Here is a 16,309-nt window from a genome sequence, read left to right as displayed (position 1 = left end):
CCATAGGCAGGAGCTGAGGGCATGCCCTCTCTTCTGATGTTACTCCTCTGCATCTGGTATTCAGACGCATCCTGCCTCTAAGGCTTGAGGTGGCCTATAGCCCTCAGACTAGTAGCTGTTGATAGATCTCTCCTCCTTGAAGTTATCCAAACCGCTCTTAAAGCCATCCGGTTGTTGGCTGGATGGTCAACTGTAAAATGAATTACAAATTTACTTAAGAACATAAGAGCAGCCCTGCTGGATCAGGTACAAGGCCCATCTAGTCCAGCTTTCTGTTTCACACAGTGGCCCACCAGATGCCTCTGGGGAGCCAACAGGCAAGAGCTGAGGGCATGTTCTCTTTCCTACTTCTACTTCCCTGCAACTGGTATTGAGAGGCATTGTGCCTCTGAGGCTGGAGATGGCCCACAGCCACCAGACTAGTAGCCATTGATAGACCTGTCCACCATGAATCTGTCTAAGCCCCTTTTAAAGCCACCCAAGCTGGTGGCCATCATCACATCCCATGAAAAGAATTCCATAGATAAATTATGTGCTGTGCAAAAAAGTACTTCTTCTTGTTGGTTCTAAATTTCCCGACCTTCAGTTTCATGGAGTGACCCCTTGTTCTAGTGTTGTGAGTGAGGGAGAAAAATGTTTCTCTGTCCACCCTCTCCACTCCATGCATAATTGTATATACCTCGATAATGTCTCCCCTTAGTTGCCTAAGACTAACAGTACTTGGCTGTTCCCTAAAAAGGGTCATTGCTCTTTCTCTGCCCACAGCATTCTAATAGCAGTGGTTAGTTTACATATAATATAATGAATCCATATTTTTGTACACTAGTCCTTAACTGATGGGTTTTAGGCCAGTCATTTTATGGTTAAACATCAAACTAATTGCAATGAAATTAAGTTTGCTTGTTTGTTTTTAATCAAAACAAAACGTGATTTGACTAGTATGAACGCAGAAAAATACTAATATCTGGTCCTCTGTTCCAATTAATTTGAAAATTACTTGCCTAGCCTAAAACTTACCTCAAATTAAAGATAATAAAATTATTGATTGTACCATTCAACTAAGATGTTATCTCAAATAGCTTTCACTAGGAATACAAAGAAATATCCAGTATATGTTTAAATGAACAAAGAACTGGTGCTCTGCATCCCAAAGTGAGTCCTGGGCTACCTCAAACCACACCTCAAGAACTAGAAGAGTGTTCCCTACAAGATATAGTAGCATAGTCTCTGATCCAATGCTTCGTTTCTGCACAGGACATTCTGAAACATAATTCTCCCCTATCAGAAACATCTAATACATGTTTAAATGACCAAAGAACTATTGCTGCACACCTCAAAATAAGCCTTGGGTCATTTCAAATCACACACACCCATGACCAGAAGACTCTCATATCTTATATCGTATTTTCCATTTTTTGCAACAGTCATTTGTGTATCAACTAATGAATCATTCACCAACACCTTAAATTTCATTTATTGCATATTTTCTCTAGTAATTGAATAATATTACCTAAAGATAGGTAATTTCATTTGCATCACAGTGACAACTTTCTTGATTTGCCACTGGCTAGCAAATGTTGGATTAGGGCTGGAAAGGTCCAAATCTTCACTCAGCTATGAAGCTCACTGGATGACCATGTGACAATTACTATCTTTCAGTTTAATCATCCTCACAGTTGTGCAGGTAAAACAGGGGTGGGAAGAATCATGAGCACCACCCCAAGCTTCTTTGAGGAAGGGTGGGACATAAATAAAATTTCACATCCAAATTTTTCAAGATTGCAAATTGCTGCCAAATATGCCAATGAAATTTAATCTGAAAAGAATAATCAAAGTTGTGTTTCTCTCTTGAATGCAGAAGAGATCAAACTAAAACACTGTGGGACTAAGCAGCACAACTGCTATTCCACCCGTCCCTTTTTTTCTTTTCTTAAGCAGTCCGAACTTCTTTGGTTCTGTTTTTTAATGCATTTGAGACAAAGCCAACATGTAACCTAAACATGGAAAGCAAAACATATTAGTATAAAAAGTAATGTGAAAAGTATTTAATTCCATACCTGTGCAATCTTGAGGACATATGTTTTCATCTATGCTCTCAACAGCATCACAGATGCCATCTGGACAGGACTTGATGCTGGGGCTGCATGTAGAATAGTTTGTAGTAATTCCTAAACACCGAAGACAAAAAAGTTCTCATGTGAGTCTTAACATTTTTAGAAGTGCTACCCAGCAAGATGATCAACTTAAAATTCACCCTGAGATCTTTATTAATACTGCATAAAAGACCCATGCAAAACAATTTCCAAATAATATTTTAAAAATTCTGATTTTTCAAGTTGATGTACTTTTTGCACATGAATGACATGAGTGTGGGCCATTTTGGAAGGTTCACCCTCTTACAACTCAGATGACTATGGATTCCAAAGACAACACAGAAAGATCATGTTAAGCAGATCGTTGGCAACAGCAAAGAAGATCTTGCTAAGTAATATTATTTATTTCTCTAAAACCAAAAGATCACCACAAGACATTGGTAGAGGTTAATAATAATACTTATATAATCCATCCATGCCACATACACTTTCAGCACTGATCAAACAAATCCTAATATAAACTGTCTCTATGGTAATATACTATACTGGTCTATGCAAAAATTAAATTTCTATGATTATGTACCTTCTCTGTAAGCAAAGCTGTCATAAATTAAGTATCTTAATTATACAGCAGATTACATAGTCTCTCAGCCATTCTTTCTTCAATTCTGCACAAAATTTCATATAGAAGCTTTTCTCCAAGAGAAATACAAGCAGTGAAGAACATTAACAGATAATAAATTCAAATTCTTGCAAACTACAATCACAAAGTTTCTGATTTCCTGGTTATCTGTAAATACTCTCTGTAAATACTCTCTAGTTATCTTTTTTAAAAAAAACCCTCTCCATAACACTGAGGGTGGAGAGCAATACAGTCTCATGCATGGAGTATAATGGTAAATCACTGCAAAATTATTTCCTTTGACATTTGAGGGACAAGATTCCACTTTATCCCTTACTGAATATGTGTCTGGACCACCCAGACTGTGGTCCTTGTTGACAAAACTGCCAATGTTTGTCACAAATTTGGCTCTGGTCTACTCTGGACCCCCACTCAGTTGCTGAGTAGCTAGACATACCTTTTCCATCTCCCTGTCTCCACTGGCACTTCCCCATTAGTACACCAGTGCCACCGCACTCTTCACACTCTGATTGGCTCTTGCTCATAGCACAAGACTCTGGGCAGTCTTCATCATTCTGTATGACTATAAAGGAGAGAAGCAGAAGATTTGTATTGTCAACATAAACATCTACAAGGGTGAGAAAATAGCCATATTTTCATAGTGAATTTCCTCAACCTTTTATAACTGAAAGAGGAACGAAACAGTAGTGAGCTGCTGAAATATATGAGGGGAGGATTCTGATAAAGCCACTGTGGCTTTTCATATTGGGAGTGGGGAAAAGAGACAGAGAGGCTCTACACATGATCGGTGTGTAGAGCCTAATAGGGTTCTGCAGGGAGAGTGGGTCAAGCTTGCTCTCCCTGCAGACAACCAGGAGGTAAGCCCTGGGTGGCTGGATTGGCCGCTCGCACTATTACCGCTCCATCACAGAGCCGGTAGGGGTGGTGAGGATCCAGGGCCTCCTGGCCCCTGGAAGGGGAGCCTCCCAACACCAGGAGCCTTGTTGTAGCCTTCCGGTTGGGAGGCCCCTTGTGAGTCACCACGGCATGGAGCTGTGGCGCGGCATCTCATGATCGAAAACATGGGATTAGTGGAGCGCTTGCTCTGCTAACATCATTTTAGGGGAGGGCTACTTTGGTGGGCTAGCTGCCGTCGCCTGCGAGCCCAGTGTTCTCACAATGGGGGAAAACCAGACTGGGCTCCCTTAGCCCAATTTCCCCCCATCATGAGAACAGCCTCAGAGAGTCCTTTGTCTATGCCTCATTTGCATGGGAGAAACTGGATGCTCCATAAAAACAACCAACAGTGGAGAGACTATTCAGAACTCCTCACTAGAAAGGCCAAATCCAGAGGTAACTTACGTGCTCCCTCTAACACAATTGTAAGACGGGTGTGAGATTCTTGCTTGCTCTGCTCTTCTTTGGCTAGCACAGGATACTGTATTTCTTTGCAGTCAGGTCTCCTCAGAACAGAAGAATCATTCACATAGAGGCTTCCATACTTGTCTTCATGGCCCCATCCCTGAGCAATCTTCAGAGCATAGCAGCTAACATTGGGAGTCTTTAAGCTGTATGTGATGTTGACACCACAGAACTTCATACAGTTGTCGATGCAGATTTTTCCTATCTAGGCTCAAAAAAAGAGAACCCAACAAAAATGTCACCAACAAACAATAGCAAAGGAGTACGAAGTGGCTCCTTACTCAGTCCCTTGCAAAGATACTCAAGCAATTAATACTATAGGCAGCAACACTATATTCACAACTACTAGTCTTCTATGACACTGTTTACCCAATTTTATATAGATTATGGGCTGTTCACCCAATTTTATATAGATTATGGGATCTGGTATGAACCTGTCCCATCTGGTAATGTAATGGGAACCTGCCATAAGATGCTGCTCCTGATCAGGGCTTGAATCAGTTGAAACACAAGCTTGGTAGGAATGTTCAGGATTCACTGAAGTTTGGGGACGGGGGAATAAATGGTTCAGAAGATGTCCTTTCCCCTCCACCCCTGCCAAAAAGTGCTAAAGGATTCAGGTTTAGGGCTTGCTGCCAGTCCCAAACCTGGGCAATTTATTGCTATATAATTGTGAGTTTTTGGAGAGTAGGAAATGAAAAAGATTTATTTATTTAACACATTTAAATAAATAAAAGATGGGATAACCTCATAGTATATATCCCTCCCATAAACCCCATATAGCAATAGCAATAGCAATAGCACTTACATTTATATACCGCTCTATAGCCAGAGCTCTCTAAGCGGTTTACAATGATTTAGCATATTGCCCCCAACATTCTGGGTACTCATTTTACCGACCTCGGAAGGATGGAAGGCTGAGTCAACCTTGAGCCCCTGGTCAGGATCGAACTTGTAACCTTCTGGTTACAGGGCGGCAGTTTTACCACTGCGCCACCAGGGGCTCTTCCTGGCACTATGAGTGCATTACAAACTGTTAGAGGGTCTGTCTGAGCAGGCCAATTTCTTCTCACTTTCCATTTGCTTTCTTCAACTGATACTCAGCTACTCTCAACATAGTGTGGCACCATTTCAGTCCTTATCACCCATTTAAGGAAAGTATGCTTATGAGATTGCCAGGTGTGTGTGTGTGTGTGTGTGTTCCTATCAACTTTGCAATGCTTGGGCTGATTTAAACCAAATTTGGTACAATTATAGGGACACACAGAGACACCTCAATGGCTTAGTTTGTAGTGATGCCTTCCACCTCAATTTAAGATGGCAGATGCATGAATGTTTGAGGCGCAAGTGGGCTAACTTGTGAACTGCCAAATCAATCTGAACCAAATTTGGTACAGTTGTAGGGTTTGGTTTGTTTTTTGTAGGGACACACAGAGACACCTCAATGGCTTAGTTTGTGTCATCCATCCATTTCAAGATGGTGGACGTGTGGACATTTGAGGAGCAAGGGAAACAGATTTAGACCAAATTTAGTACAGTTGTAGGAACACACCTCAATGGCATAGTTTGTGTTGATGTCATCTACCCTGATTCAAGTCAGCAGATGCATAAACATCTGAGGCACAAGTGGGATAACTTCTGAAGATGGTAATTTTCAATTAGGATAATGGTGAAAGGAAAGTTGGCAGATTAGTTCTTACCAGAACTTCTTGATTTAATTCTTCTTTTATGTTCCTTTTAATTTACAAGTGAATATATTTTTTCATAGCTAAAGATTCCTCTAGATATGCAGAAACTACTACTTTGTCTGTTGGTGGCCATGTTTCACTGCCCTACTAATGGGCATGGAACAATCAAGTTCAGTATTAGAAAGAACAACTGGGGACTCACCCGAGACATTTGGAGCCCTGTTCATTACTTACAGCTGGTGGGGGCTGGATTTGAGAGTGCGGAAGGAAAAAGGAACACCTTCCCCCCACCACATTTTTCCTCCCAAACCCCTGCCCTATGTGCTATAAAGCATAAAAGGACTCAGGTTTGGGACCGGCAGCCAGACCTGAACCTGAGTGCTTGTTGTTAAATGGGGAGGGAGATTTCTGTAAAGGGAAAATATATCCTCTTTTCTTACCCTGCTCCTGACACCACTCCACATAGCACACAAGGGGGCATATTTTTAACCACATGATAGCATCTCCCTAACCCTTATCCTGCCTCCAGGATACTGTTATTAGGGCTCAAGCACAACCCCCCACTTTCCTTTTTGCTGCAGTAGACACCCTCAACATTCGGTAGGTCCTGGAAGACACCAAGCACAGATCCTTGTCAGGCCATTCTAATTAAAACAACAACAACACCCACATTTACCCTCTAATTTACTTGTGCATTCCTTAGGAGTTCCCAAACATTGCATAAATCACTACCTTATTTGTGGGAGGCTCATTTCAGTCCAGGGCATGGCACCACCTAATTTCAATATTAGTGATAACAACTGGGAACTTTCAAGCTAATGTTGCAGAGTATCCCCTGCCACTAATAAAAGTGTCCCTGTTCTCAAGACTCGGATTCAGCCAGCCTGAAACAGGAACCTTGTAGCACTGTTGGGAGTTTACAGACAGGGTGGGAGATTCCTGGAAGCAGGAGGAAAGGGGCCACCGTTTTCCTTTACCACCCTCCTGAAACCTCCCCCCATTGAAAGTCTCTGGCTGCCATCCCTGAACCTGAACACTGTTACTATAAAGCTATAAAGCAATACCCACAACTGAAACATCCCTCTATACTAAGGGGAGGCATGTTTTTAACTTCATGATATATACGCCCATATTTACTATAACTGATAAGGAGGACTTGAGCAGTCCCCTAACCTGTTATGTTTCCCATCCATTTCCCCATTTCCCCTCAAGTGACAAACATAACATTCTGTTTTGAGATTTTAATTTTCTTTATTTATGAACTAATATGTTGCTGCATACCTAGGGAGTCAGCTGAGTATATAGAAATTACTACTTTATTTTGGAGTGGCCCGATTTTGCTTCCAAACTGGTAGGCACAGATCCATCCAAGTTTGGTATTAAATAGAATTACAGTATGATGAGCAAAACTGGTTATGTGGTGTGAATCTGCATAATTTATTTTCAGCAAAGATCATGTCTGGGTGAATTTTTGGCTTAGTGTACGAATGGTTCCGAATATATTCGGACATAGTCTTTATTGTTTAAAGGTAAGTGTGCCATCAAGTTGATGTCGACTCCTGGGGACCACAGAGCCCTGTGGTTGTCTTTGGTAGAATCCAGGAGGGGTTACCATTGCCCCCTCCCTCGCAATATGAGATGATGTCTTTTCACATCTTCCTATATCACTGCTGCGCGATATATGTGTTTCCCATAATCTGGGAAACGTACCAGCGGGGATTCTAACTGGCAACTTCTGGCTTGGTAGTCAAACCATATCCCTGCTGCACCATTAGGTGGCTGCCTTTATTGTTTACATCCAGTAACATTGAGTATAAAATTCTTTTTGAAATGCCATACCAGATACCAGAATATATTATAGAATATAATGAAACCAGCTAAAAGTCTGTCAATTCTAAGGATTTGAGAATTGAGAGTTCTAGTGATTTCCCACACCACACTATCCCCACTGATAGTGCCTGGGGCACCCAGTGTCAGAGTGGGAGTAACATTTTATTATTATTTATTTTATTTTATTAATTCTATTTCTATACCACCCTTCCAAAAATGGCTCAGGGCGGTTTACACAGAGAAATAATAAATAAATAAGATGGATGGATGGATCCCTGTCCCCAAAGGGCTAACAACCTAAAAAGAAACATAAGATAGACACCAGCAACAGTCACTGGAGGTACTATGCTGGAGGTGGATAGGGCCAGTTACTCTCCCCCTGCTAAATAAAGAGAATCACCATGGTAAAAGGTGCCTCTTTGCCAAGTTAGCAGGGGTATTTTTGTCTCCACTGTAATGTTATCACAAAGTGGAGTCATTTATGGAATTTACATTCACAGGCACAAATGACAGGCATTCACTGATAAGGAAAAAAGTAAACACACCCTAGGTTACAAGCTGAACATTCTATTGCCAATCCCAGGACAGGAATTGAGAAGTGTGTTTTCAGGGCTGGTCTGCCCACTAGGCAGACCAAGGCAGTCACTTGGGGTGAAAACCTTTGGGGGACCCCACTGCCCCCCCAAATAACCCCACCCCATCACCCACCCACCTCCTCTCCTGGTTCTCAGCATCCGCCTGCTTCCTCTCTCACTCTCCCTATCTGTGTCTTCTTCTCCCACTTGTTTCTGCTTACCACAACACGGTAATGTCATTATAACATGTCATAGGCCAGACTTGGCAGAATCAGCTGGCAGTGGCAGAAGAGGATATGGAGGCAGCAGTGGCGGCAGCAGGACAGCAGACAGGAGAGCACCCTGCCTGGGGGATGAGGAGCACCTGCACAGGTGACACAGGTGTGGGCACCCAAGATCCTTGGGCTAGCGCTGCACGTTTTGCCCCTTCTCAAGCACATCCCAGATTGCATCCCTTTACTTTGTCCCACAGAACACCACGGAAGCCACTGAGAACTGAGTCAACTTCTATCTGCATAGGCTCACTCCTGGTATCTACAGAGTCCTATCATGGGGGTACTCTTTCTTAGTCATGTTAGATTGTGATGGGAACAGAGCATGACAAAAGGTCCTCTTTTCTCACAAACAGAGCTATGTAGGAACTGCTGTTGCATAGTGTTCTTTCTAACAGCAGTGGCATATGTATGGATATTATAACCACATGGGCAAGGCTGACTGAGGGGGTCTTTCCTACTTGATTAGCACACTGATATGAGAAAGCATGAGGAAAGCCATGCAACTGATCTGCCCACATTGTTGTGATACTCACAAACATTCTGTGGCCCTGTGCGAGAGCATAATGGGAAAATAGTTCCCAAGCAGAACTGAGGGACAAGCAAGGAGAACAATTGTGGGGAGCTGGCTATTATATATTCAAATTTGCAGTAGTCATATGTCTTCTCTTTAGGGCTTATATTCCATTCATTTACATATTTGAAGAGCAGTTTCAGCCATCACATTTATCTGTATTGTACAAATAGATGAATTCTAGCTGTGTTAGATTGCTGCTGCTGCAACAAAAAAAAATCTTATGGTGCTTTAATGATTAACAGATTTATTGTGGCATTGATACGATAAGAGGGTGGGCATTGATGGTGTTGATTTCCCCCTTATCATACCACATGCAGCCAACAAGCTGTCTCAAATGTTTGTTTTCTGAGATTCGTGGGTGATTCTGGAGAAGGAAAGATCACACACACACACACACACACACACACACACACACACACCTAGCTGTGAGTTTTAATGGGCTTTATTAAGGCTAATGATTACAAGGGTAGGTGATTAGGCATATAGGCAAGTAGTTATCAATTTCATGTTTCTATTATTGTAGTGTAGTGTTCAGTAACAGCTAAAAGTATTCCTAAAATCATTTCCCCCTTTGCCCAAATGCAGAGCTGCTAACTAGAAATCAATTTAGCCTCACCAAAAGCAAGCAGCTTAGGAATTCAGTTCTGTGTGAGAAATAACTTATCTGTCCAGTTGCCTAGGCTACAAACCACAACAATTTTCCCCAGCTCAGTTCTGAGGGCAAAGCACACAGTTCAATCAGTGTTTCCCTTTTAATTTGGTCTAATAATTTCTATGACAGTTAACTCATACCAATAATAAATGCAAGGCATCTTTGACTCTTAACAGAAAAAGCATTTCTTTCTGACTCTTCTACTAAATGCTGAATAGTTTAAAACAGTTTCATTTCATTAGGAGCAAGTAGTTGAAGGCCTTTTGCTATCTCCTGATTGTTCCAAAACAATCCTAGAAGCTGTGTTGGCAGAGAGAGAGAAAAACCCTAAAGTACAGTTTTCAAGGAGGGAGGAAGACCGACAAGAGGAATGTCCATTAAAGCAGCTTAGGAAGTGAGGAGGAGGAGGAGGGACCAGAAGGAGGAAAGGGGGAGACAGACCAGACGCTGCGGCAGGGGCTTTGCTGGAGCTCAGGAAAGGTAAGAGAGAAGATCCAGGGACAGAGGGGAAAAGAGGGAGGAGGGGGGGAACAGGTGTGTTAGTCAGAAGTGGCTAGTTTGTGACGGCATGGCTTTGGCAAGATTTACCAGTTTCCAGGTGAGCTGGAATGAAATCTCCGCTGGCTTCTCTAGTGGGAGGGTGACTGGCTCTGGAGATACAGGGAGGGGCTACATGATGCCTCTTCCATGAAGCAGCCCATGCTTACCCTTCCACCATGAATGGCTGTCTCCAGCTTTTTATACCTCTTGGGCTGCCTCTCAAAGCCAAAATAATCACCTCATATACTCAGAGTATCTCTTTGATAAACAGATTCTGGCCCGGCTCCCCGAATTCCTCCCTCGCCCTTCAGGGAGGAGCCAATCAGGAGGCTGGCCTGGCTCGTTGTTTGATTAAATTCAAGATAGAGACACTTTTTTTTAATGTCCAGCTGACCCTGGCTTGTAGCCATTTCAGATCTTTGTTGATGTTCTTCAGCCCAGGGAAATATGTTAGGACAGAGAATGTTACATAAGCAAGGGCGGAGGGGGTCTCAGTGTTATATGAATATAATGTCTCCCATAGCATGGTGTAGGCATTCTTATCTATATGTGGTTTCTTATAATTTCCTAAATCAGCTAGATATGATTATGCTTGACATGTCAAACCCGTTCTCATGAGTGGTTTTAGCAAGTCACGAGCAGCCCAAGGCTTTTAGCAAGGCAGTAAACAGCTTCAAGGCTGAGAAAAAGTGTGAGGGAAAATTTCCCTTCTTTCCCAGACTCTCAAGAATAAGCATGGCTTGGCTTAGAGAAAAAAATCAAAGTCAGGCCTCAGCTTCCTGCCTGAATGGCAATCCAGATGCAGGCCTCAATCTAGCCTTTTGGGGGTCTCAGAACAGGCCCTGGTTCTAAAAGGGGTCCACCCACCTGTTCGTATCAGAATAAGCATTTGCTGATGGGAGATCACTTCATCAAATGCATGGAGGACAACACACAATGAACAAATATCATGTGCGTACATACACAGGTCTGGAGGTAGTGAATGGTAAACAGAGAGTCCAAAAGGCCATGAAATGCAAAAGGTCAAAAGGTCTGTGACATTTGTATACAAAATGAATGGTAGAGTTCATTTCCTGTACTATACATTTGAGTTTTGAACAGAAAAATGCCAGGCTTTCTTATGTCTCATGGCTTTGGGGGCTGATTGCCTTATCTGTCGCTTATTGATACTCATGTATCTGCCAACAGAGAATAACACTTCATCACAGATAATACTTTTGTCTAACCAAATGAGCACAGGACTTGGCTCTTTGAAGCCATTAAGGAATTAAATCCAATTTCTGATGTGGGACAGGCAGCTGCCAGGCTATATTTCTGCTGCTCCATTCATTTGGCTATCAAAATGGAGAGAAATGGCATCAGCCCAAAGGTTAATTGCTTCCTCACACTTTCATATTTTTCCTAAGGGCAAAAGGCCATTTAACCTTCATGTTCGTTCCACCCGGCCTGTCTCCCAGCGCTAACTAACCATTTCAAATTTTGCCTAATACTTCAAGAATGCAGTATGCCATCCTCTAGGGACTAAAACATTTTCATCACATTGGCTTTGCTACAGCCACAGAAAGGGCCAATACTTTGTCCTCAAGAATAATGAAAACTGGGTCTCTGCACAAAGCCAGTACGGAGAGAGGGAGGGAGGAAGCTAGCTCACTAACATTATGCCTAGCTTCTGAATAACTAAAATCCAGGGTATGTAGAATGATAACTGGTCAGCCAGTTGCTGTCTTTTCCTTACTCTTTGCCTGCCTCCCTGCCAGCTCTCTTTGTAACCATGTGTCTCACATTTCTTGCTGCTGGCTATTTTCTCCCATGGAACACAGCAGCAATGATCACTTATGATTAGAAAGGGACCAGTTCTTTTTCAAATTGAATGAAGGGGGATGAATGTTGGTTGTGCCTGTAACAGAGATTCTTTGGGACATGTGGAAGAATAAACACAATATACCAATTATTTCCACTCTAATTGAAAATCTGCATTAAAAAGTTTTCACAGTAAATAAGTAACTGATGCCAAAGCATCACACACGTGTGAAAGTAAACCAGTCTGAAGAAAGCCTGAACCTATGGAATGATCAGTAATGTATACGCTATCTACAAGCCTCTGGAATAGGCATTTGGAGTATATTTTTATGTTCTGTCAAGCATAACGAGGCAGAAACATTGTGAAGCAATTTGGTACTACTGAGGCACAAATGAGATATGGAAGGGAAGTGTATAGGGGGCAAGTCAGCAGCATGAGCTAGCACAGAGCAGGCTAATGGATCTGGACAATATACAAATGGTGGAAGCACTGCAATGGTAGTCAGCAGAGAGGACTCTCCATTGCTTGCCCACCTAGCATTATTACAAGACTCCAAGGTGAGGTTTCAACAATTTTTGCACTGAATTTTTGTGTGGTTTTTTTGAAGCCCATCTAGCTCAGTACTAGTTTCAGTCCAGAAGCCTGGTGCTGGAGGGAATGTCTGCTGGGCACGTTTGGGACCAAGATGCCTTACTCCCTGTGCCACCAGATAGCTTCCAGGAAAGGGTATTGGCCTGATCTTTGCTGCACTGCAGTCCAACCCAGGTAACAGCCTGACTGTCCATATGTAGCTGTTGTCACAGGCTTGGTTCCATGGTTTGAACAACTTGTCAGACAATGTAGGTGTTCTAAAGACTGCCTCATCCCAGTCCCCTGCCATTGGAACTTCCTGCTTCAGATTATGTCTCTTGTCTCTGGCCTTTCTGACTTACTACTACTACCACTACAACGACGAATATTTATATACCACTCTTCAACCAAAGTTCACAAAGTGGTTTACAAAGAAAAATAAATAATACTTAAATAAAATGGCCCCATCCCCAACAGGCTCACAATCTAAAAGAAACATAAAGGCAGATACCAGCAACAGCGACTGGAGGGATGCTGTGCTGGGGCTGGATACAGCCAGTTGCTCTCCCCCCGCTAAATATAAGAGAATCATAATTTTAAAAGGTGCCTCTTTGATCAGTTCACAGGGATAAACTTACAGTTGCTGCCCTTGGGATTTGACCTCTTGCCTGCCTGAGACTGTGAGCTGATTCACACGTACAGATTAATTGTATTTAATGTAACAGCAGCACATTCGAACACATCCGAACACAAAAAACCGCTGTTAAGCTTCAAAAGTCAACTCCAATCTTCCCTGACTAACTCCAATTTGCACCCAAGATCTTTCCTATGGTTTACTGCAGATAGCAGTGGTTATGCCATTGAAGGTGTATGCCCAAGCCCAGAACTGGAGTTAAGCACCTTTGTCTGACAGCAATCACCTCTCGGATATTCAGCCCTGCCCTCTCTTCCCTGTTCTGTCTGGCAAGAGCGACGTGTGCTGTGAAATTTAAAGAGACACAAACACAAATCCCCTACTAATTCCTGCTTCAAGGAGCTATAAAGTCTTTTGTTTCCCAGTAAAGTAAAATCAAAAGCAAGCCACACTTTTACAACTGCAATCTTCTGCACTTTTACTTAAGAGGAAGCCCACTGAACTAAATCATTTACTTCTGTGCAATCCCATTTGTTTACAAAAGGAGCAGTCCAGGGCAGGGAGAAAGAACTGTCACTTACTTAAGAGGAAGCCCACTGAACTGAATCATTTACCAGCAAACCTGAAAACCATTCTCAAAACTCAGAAGAACAGCTACTATTTATTCATGACGCCCAGGCCCTTCACAGCCACAGACTCTTTCGGATCTTATCTTGACATGGGACTCCCATCTCCTTCAGCTCCAGTTAGGCTAACTATACGTCTGCAGTGTGAATTGGAGTTAGGATTTTTAACTTCAGTTAGCATTAAATCCAGTTAAACTGTACCTGTGAACCAACCCTATGCTACCTGCCCCTAGCCCATCTGACTATCATCCCTGGAAACTGACCGATGCTTGCCTTGGATGACAGTATTTTTCTCTGGCCCCTCCAGCTGGCTGTTGCAGATCTATCCTCACTGGGCCCCCAACAGTGCGCAGTTAACAAAGCCCTGGAAGGGCTTGCAGGTGGGGGAGGGAAATAGAAGGGCAGTATCTGTAGCAAAAGCGGAAGGACAAGAAACAGGAAAGCTCTGCACTTCTTGAGATCAGAGTAAAGAGGCAGCAAGGAGATGAAGAGCAACAGGATGTTCATCTAGACCCCTCCCCTCTAAGCCAAAGCCCAGGGAACCCAGTGAATAGACATTACCGGATGGGACAGGAAATGTTGCATGTCCCTCTTCCCAGGCTGAAAGGGACACCCTAGCAGAACCCTCCCACCCCACACCCCATCCCGATGCAAGAAATAATATTAATTCTTGTTTAAAATATAATTTGGAAAGACAAGACAAGAAATTATCAGACAAAAATTCCATTTAGAGGCAAACCTTGCCATTCACAGATCCGATATCCACAGTCTCAGGTATCCATGGTTGGGTAACTGACACCCAACCTTGGCATACTTGGAAAAAACCAGGTGCACAAAGGGTTAATTTCACATATCCATGGGTCATGGCTGGAAATTACCTCAGAGGTCATTTCCGGCCACCATATTGAGGGCAGGAGCCATTTTGTGGCTCATATGCAAAGACACACACAAACACACCCCTATCATAATTTTTCATTTAAAAATGGCAGAATTGGGCCTTTTGCAGGGCATCGCTGGACATCTGGGGACCTGCAGAGCACAGTAAAACACTTTGTATTATTTTTGACCACTTCCAGCCATTTTTAGCCATTCCCACCCTGCTCCAGGACTCCTGAGTCCCATTGATTCAATCTTCCCGTATCCGCAGTTCTGTTATCTGCGATTGTAGTGGAGAAAGGAACCCCTGCAGATACGGGGGTTTGCCTGTATATACAGATTTTTCTGCTAGATGACTCAACTCTAAAAGCTTTATTTCAAGAGTGGGAAAAGAGTTAGCCATTCTTACTTGTGAAAAGTTGGCAGCATTTCTGTTTACTTTGAAATGATATGTCACATTTGAAAAGTGGATGCTGATTGGAAGAATTGAGACATTGAAGTGGAGCATCAGGGATTTGTCAGGCCCCTTGTATTCTGTATCATTCACAACAACATCCAGCTGGAAGGAGCGTCTTTCAGTAATTGAAATGCTCTTATTTAACACCAGTTCTGCAAAACAGAAGATTAGACATTAACAAACAAGCATATGAGTGAGATTCCCTTGGGAAAAGTGAAGAAGTAACCAAGAGAGACACCCAGTGGACACAGAATGCAACACAAAGAAGAATAGTTGGGCTTCACGGGTGAGAAGGTCACATCAGCAAAGGCAGGAGCTAATATGAAACATTGGGTATACTGAAACATATATTTCTGTTCTATGGACAAAGCAAAATGGGCACTGAGCATGTACAGCAGGGATTGGTTACAGAAGCTATTTGCCTGCTGTTGATGTCATGGCCCAGCCCAGGACAAAAAACCCTTCCCCAGTCATATTAGGAATGAAAAAGAAAGACGGGGAGTGATGGGGCAGGGATGCCCTCCACATGCCATCATGGGACCACGAGAAATCTTTGGGGTGGCTTAACTGAGTCCAATTGCCCAGGGCAATGTAATTCGAATCTCATACACAACTAGTAATTCGAATCTCGTACACAACTAGCTAATTAAGATGGCATTAGTGGGGATTATCTCCAGCTTAGCTAAGCTTGCACCAAAAGAGATTCTTCGTTCTCAGTGGGTAACTGTCTCCTCTTTTAGGTTTATTAAAGTACAGTCACAATGCAGTTTTGCTGCGCTCCTATGATCACAAAACATCATGCAGATTCTTTTCTTAAAACAAAAGTTTGCTGCCAAGGGACTGAATGACAGCTGAAAAATATATGTATTCCATCACTACGTTTACTTAACATTTTGAGCCATCAGTATTGCTGCCCACTGGGAAGATACAGGCTAGAAATTACAGTTCATTCTGAAATGCACTGCAATTTTAAAAATCTCAGTTTGTTGTGATCACACAAATACCAAGAAGACTAGTCAATTAAAAGTCCTGTGTAATACAATTTGCAAATGATCCAGTTTATAAAATAACAAT

The 16,309-nt window shown here is 42.6% G+C and overlaps 1 protein-coding gene across 4 annotated transcripts in view; it reads right to left on the bottom strand.

Moving 5' to 3' along the window:
- Positions 1-16,309, bottom strand: part of RET (ret proto-oncogene) — a 192,811-nt gene that overhangs the window by 53,646 nt on the left and 122,856 nt on the right. For 2 of the 4 annotated variants that reach the window (XM_053311676.1, XM_053311677.1), the window contains 4 exons: positions 15,188-15,387; positions 4,078-4,342; positions 3,173-3,298; positions 2,058-2,168 (listed from right to left, as the gene is read on the bottom strand). In XM_053311676.1, coding sequence (XP_053167651.1) covers positions 2,058-2,168; positions 3,173-3,298; positions 4,078-4,342; positions 15,188-15,387 — 702 coding nt within the window. Of the gene's footprint in view, positions 1-2,057; positions 2,169-3,172; positions 3,299-4,077; positions 4,343-10,319; positions 10,447-10,509; positions 10,612-15,187; positions 15,388-16,309 lie in introns of those variants that run through there. The other 2 variants (XM_053311679.1, XM_053311678.1) reach the window with 2 other exon arrangements.

Source organism: Hemicordylus capensis, chromosome 3 (assembly GCF_027244095.1).
Source record: "Hemicordylus capensis ecotype Gifberg chromosome 3, rHemCap1.1.pri, whole genome shotgun sequence".
In the NCBI taxonomy this organism is placed as follows: Eukaryota; Metazoa; Chordata; class Lepidosauria; order Squamata; family Cordylidae; genus Hemicordylus; species Hemicordylus capensis.
Note: the sequence above shows the minus strand (reverse complement) of the source record. Positions and strands in the feature narration are given on the sequence as shown.